At 37.1% G+C, this 3,860-nt stretch overlaps 1 protein-coding gene across 1 annotated transcript in view; it reads left to right on the plus strand.

Annotated features, from left to right (window-relative positions):
* The first annotated feature begins 1,433 nt into the window (after nt 1-1,433).
* LOC110025421 (TPD1 protein homolog 1-like) overlaps nt 1,434-3,860 on the plus strand; it is a 2,574-nt gene continuing 147 nt past the window's right edge. Inside the window, exons 1-4 of the mRNA XM_020725887.1 lie at nt 1,434-1,470; nt 1,542-1,741; nt 1,944-2,057; nt 3,652-3,860. The exon at nt 3,652-3,860 is cut by the window's right edge and continues 147 nt beyond it. Of these exons, the coding sequence (XP_020581546.1) occupies nt 1,436-1,470; nt 1,542-1,741; nt 1,944-2,057; nt 3,652-3,860 (558 nt within the window). The 5' untranslated portion in view covers nt 1,434-1,435. The remainder of the gene's footprint in view (nt 1,471-1,541; nt 1,742-1,943; nt 2,058-3,651) is intronic.

Below are 3,860 nucleotides of genomic sequence, written 5' to 3' on the forward strand. Positions count from 1 at the left end.
GACTAATTTCACTATTTATTTAATTGTACTGAAATTATTATTTTAAATTTATGTATTTTAAAAATAATTTAAATGTCTTTTTGGGGGCAGCTGCAGCTTGTTGAATAATCTGCTGATAAACTGATTAAAAATAATCTGCCGATAAGCTAGGTGTGGTGGTTATTACAAATTTTTATTTTTTTGGAAAAGACAAACCGCAACCAGTAGGTGCGATGTGAAAATATTGTTTTCAATGTTTTGAACACGCATAAACTGCCAAAAACTAGTTTACTCAAACTGCCCAAATGTGTTTTCAAAACGCCACCGCACCAAATAAGTTGCCCCAAAAAATAGACAAAATAAATACCTATTTAAAAACTGTATCATTTGTGAATATAACATAAGAAAATTTAAATAAATTATGTATTTACATGATTTATCATGATGCATTATAAATAAGTTTTTTCTAATGCAATGTTCTAGCAGAACACCTTGATTATAATGCATTTAAAATATTTTGGAGTTGTTTAGTTTATTATAAGATAAACGTATTATTTCATATTTTTTTTATTTGGTTTGAAGTAGATTGAAACATATATATTTAAAAAAATATATTTTTTATTTGGAGTTGGCGTACAGAGACAACAGGTGGCCAATGGTGGCGAACAAAAGATACGGACTACAACAGCGGCGCGGCGGCAACTAGCAATGACGATGACGGCGATGACAGACGACAAATGGGGGACAACGGGCGGTAGTGGCGACACTGGTGAGGGGGGATGACTTACCGATAGCAATTTACGATGTAATTTAAATTCGATTAAATAGGTTGAATTTTAAATTCAATCAAAATAAATTAAGTCGTGAACTTCAAATTCATTCGTACTTTATTTTTTATTCGTAATTCTTCACATTAAATAATTTTTTAAAATTCCGAAAAAAAATCAATAATATTATATTATTGTAATGTGATAATTATAAAATGTAATAACTCTATTGCAGATTGCACTCCTCCATTCAGAAATGATGATATATAACCTCTATAAATGTCCGCGAAATTCTGCATAACCTGCAACCACCGCCATTGGAGATCAGAAGCAACGGATTGAGGCGGAAAGGCACAGAGAATAGTCTCCTGCAACAATGCCTTCCATCACGATCGCCTGCAAAACCGAGCTTTCCCGCACGATCTTCTCATTCGAGGACAAGCTTTCCAGTGTGGTTTTTTCTTCCCTTCTTCTCTTTCTGGATTTTATCTTTTGGGCTATTGAAACTCCGCTCTACACGAGCGGATGTCCGGGCTCTCTGGGGGACTGCGCTAGTTAGGGTTTGCTTTCCCCGAGGCAGCAGGCCGCTTGCCATTTTCGGCAACGCTTCTTCACCTATCTCCACTCCTCTTTCCATTTCCGCGATTCATTCCGGCCGAGCGGCCTGTATCCGGTCCATTTCGCTGTCTATGTCCTTTATCTTGCTCGATACCCGAGGATCCAAGTCAATCTCTCTCTCTCTCTTTGATTTCCTTTCTCTTCTGATAAAGCTTGGCTACATCTTTCTCTCTGCAGCTCTCAGTTGAGGTTGGATAGCATTTGGGGACTTCTGAGGATCGTTCCGGCGTGTCATTGTTGTCCAGAACCGTCTTATCAATCGGCGATCATGGTGAAGGATCAGATGGTTTTGATTTTGTCTGGAGGAAGAAAGCGATTATTTACTCAGCCAGCGGAGTTTTCATCAATCTCTCTTATCCTGCTTGTTCTCAACTACGGTTTGTATTGTTACACCATTCTGTCAACTACGATGCTGAGATTTTAATTCCATATCTATTTTCTTCTTCGAAAGTTAAAATGATGACAATGATTAATACACCATTAAATTGCCGGTTTGTTTTTTCAATTACAGACAACATTAAGAAGCGATTTCAATTATCATTCATCAATTTACATTGCATATATCTCAATCTACATCAGGCATCGTTTTAACTGGAAGCGTCGAAATTTCTCCGAGTTCCAAAGGAGCATCAATGGCGTCTTTCAACGAACTTCGCTTCGTCTTCAACCGCAAGCTTCTCCATGAGCTACCTGGTAACCACCTCCCCATCATTTCATCCATTTATCCAATCCAACGGCTAGGGTTTCACCTAGGGTATTTAGAAAATTCAGCATAGGAAGGTGGGCGGATCTCTATCGCCGTCGGCAGATCGCATGTCCAATCCGCCCCTAATGTGTCGGCCGAGCAGCCAGAGCTGCTGGAGGCAATAATGACCGAAAGCCGGCAGATCTTCTCTCTCTCTCTCTCGCTTCCTCCCTCTCCCTTTTATTTTGAATCTCCTCACTGTTTCTCTCTCTTCCATAGTTCTCCATACTGTTTTTTCTCTGCTTTTTCCTCGCACCGCAGGCTCCTATGCTAACGGCAGCAAAAACTATTCATTTTAATAAAGGATAATTACATACAGACCACCTGAAAATTTGATATTTACAAACTAAACACCCATGACCTTTTTTTTCAACCTCCAAACTATTCACAATTGGATGAAAATGAAAAATACATGTTGAGATTTTACCATGAATTTTGATATTTAAGTGAGAATTTGAAAAATAGATGAAGGAGGGTGTTTGATTTGTAAATAGCATCTTTCAGGTGGCCTTTATGTAATTAACTCTTTAATCTAAATATTTTCTTAAAATTTTAATTACGATTATAATGGATATAATAAAACCTGCATTCTTTAAGTAAATCTATGAGGATTTACACAATTCTTACATAAAAAATATAATTTGCATTTAGGACCGTCAAAAAAGGTCGTTGTTCGCGAACAGCTCGTGTTTGGCTCGTTAAATATCGAACGAGTTATAAACGAGCCGAACAAGAACAACTCTTTATTCGCTCCTGTTCAGCTCGTTTTAGCTCGAAATAAAAAAAAATTATATAATTATTTATATAATAATATATTACATATATTATTTATATAATAATATATTATATATATTTATATCTAAGTTTACATTATAATATCTCGTGTGATAATATGGTTAGTGACTTCTTTTGTATACACTTGTTTCAGGTTCGTATCTCATACTTTATCTCTATTTTTTTCAATTTAATTTTTTCGAGTGAATTTCAAGCCGAACACGAACACAAATATTTAAATCAAGCCGAACACGAACACACTGAACACGAGCCAAGCCTGAACTCGCTGGTTTACAGCCTACTTGCATTAAACAAATACATAAAAAAAGTGTGGTATGTATAAAAATTCCCATAAATTTATTTCTAATCTATATTCCAATATAAATGAAATTAGATATTTATATAATAGACCTATTTTAATCATAATTGATTATGAAAATTTCCTAAGCGGAGAAAGATTCCCCCCACGCGCTCATATAAATACATAATAAATGCGCCGAATGTCTCCTTGCCATTGCTGCGTTTAGCTCACTGTTGCTTCAGTTCTCATGCGAAACCCATTAAAATGTACCGTATTTAATAACTCCCAGTCTTATTATTGCTCGATTCATAGCAATGCCATCAATTCAATAATTGATTTTTTTAATTTTATTATTATTTTTTATTACATTTTTTTTATGATAAAATATTTAAAAAAAAAAAAAAAGGGTAGAAGAAAAGGAAGGTATTGATTGGTTTAGCGTTCCTGACGAGGGGTGATGGAAGCAGGTCGGAGTGGAGCAGTAACGGCAGAGCCAGAGCGAGTGGGGGAGCTGGACTGTACAAAGGACGACATACTGCTCCACCAGCAGCCGACGGAGCCGATGCCGGACGGCATTCCGACGTACACGGTGAACGTACTGAGCACGTGCCCGGAGAGGAGCAGGTGTTCGATGGCCAGGATTCATCTGGCCTGCGGCTGGGTCGGGCCCCCCCCC

This window comes from Phalaenopsis equestris, unplaced genomic scaffold, assembly GCF_001263595.1.
Source record: "Phalaenopsis equestris unplaced genomic scaffold, ASM126359v1 Scaffold000297, whole genome shotgun sequence".
NCBI classification, from domain to species: domain Eukaryota; kingdom Viridiplantae; phylum Streptophyta; class Magnoliopsida; order Asparagales; family Orchidaceae; genus Phalaenopsis; species Phalaenopsis equestris.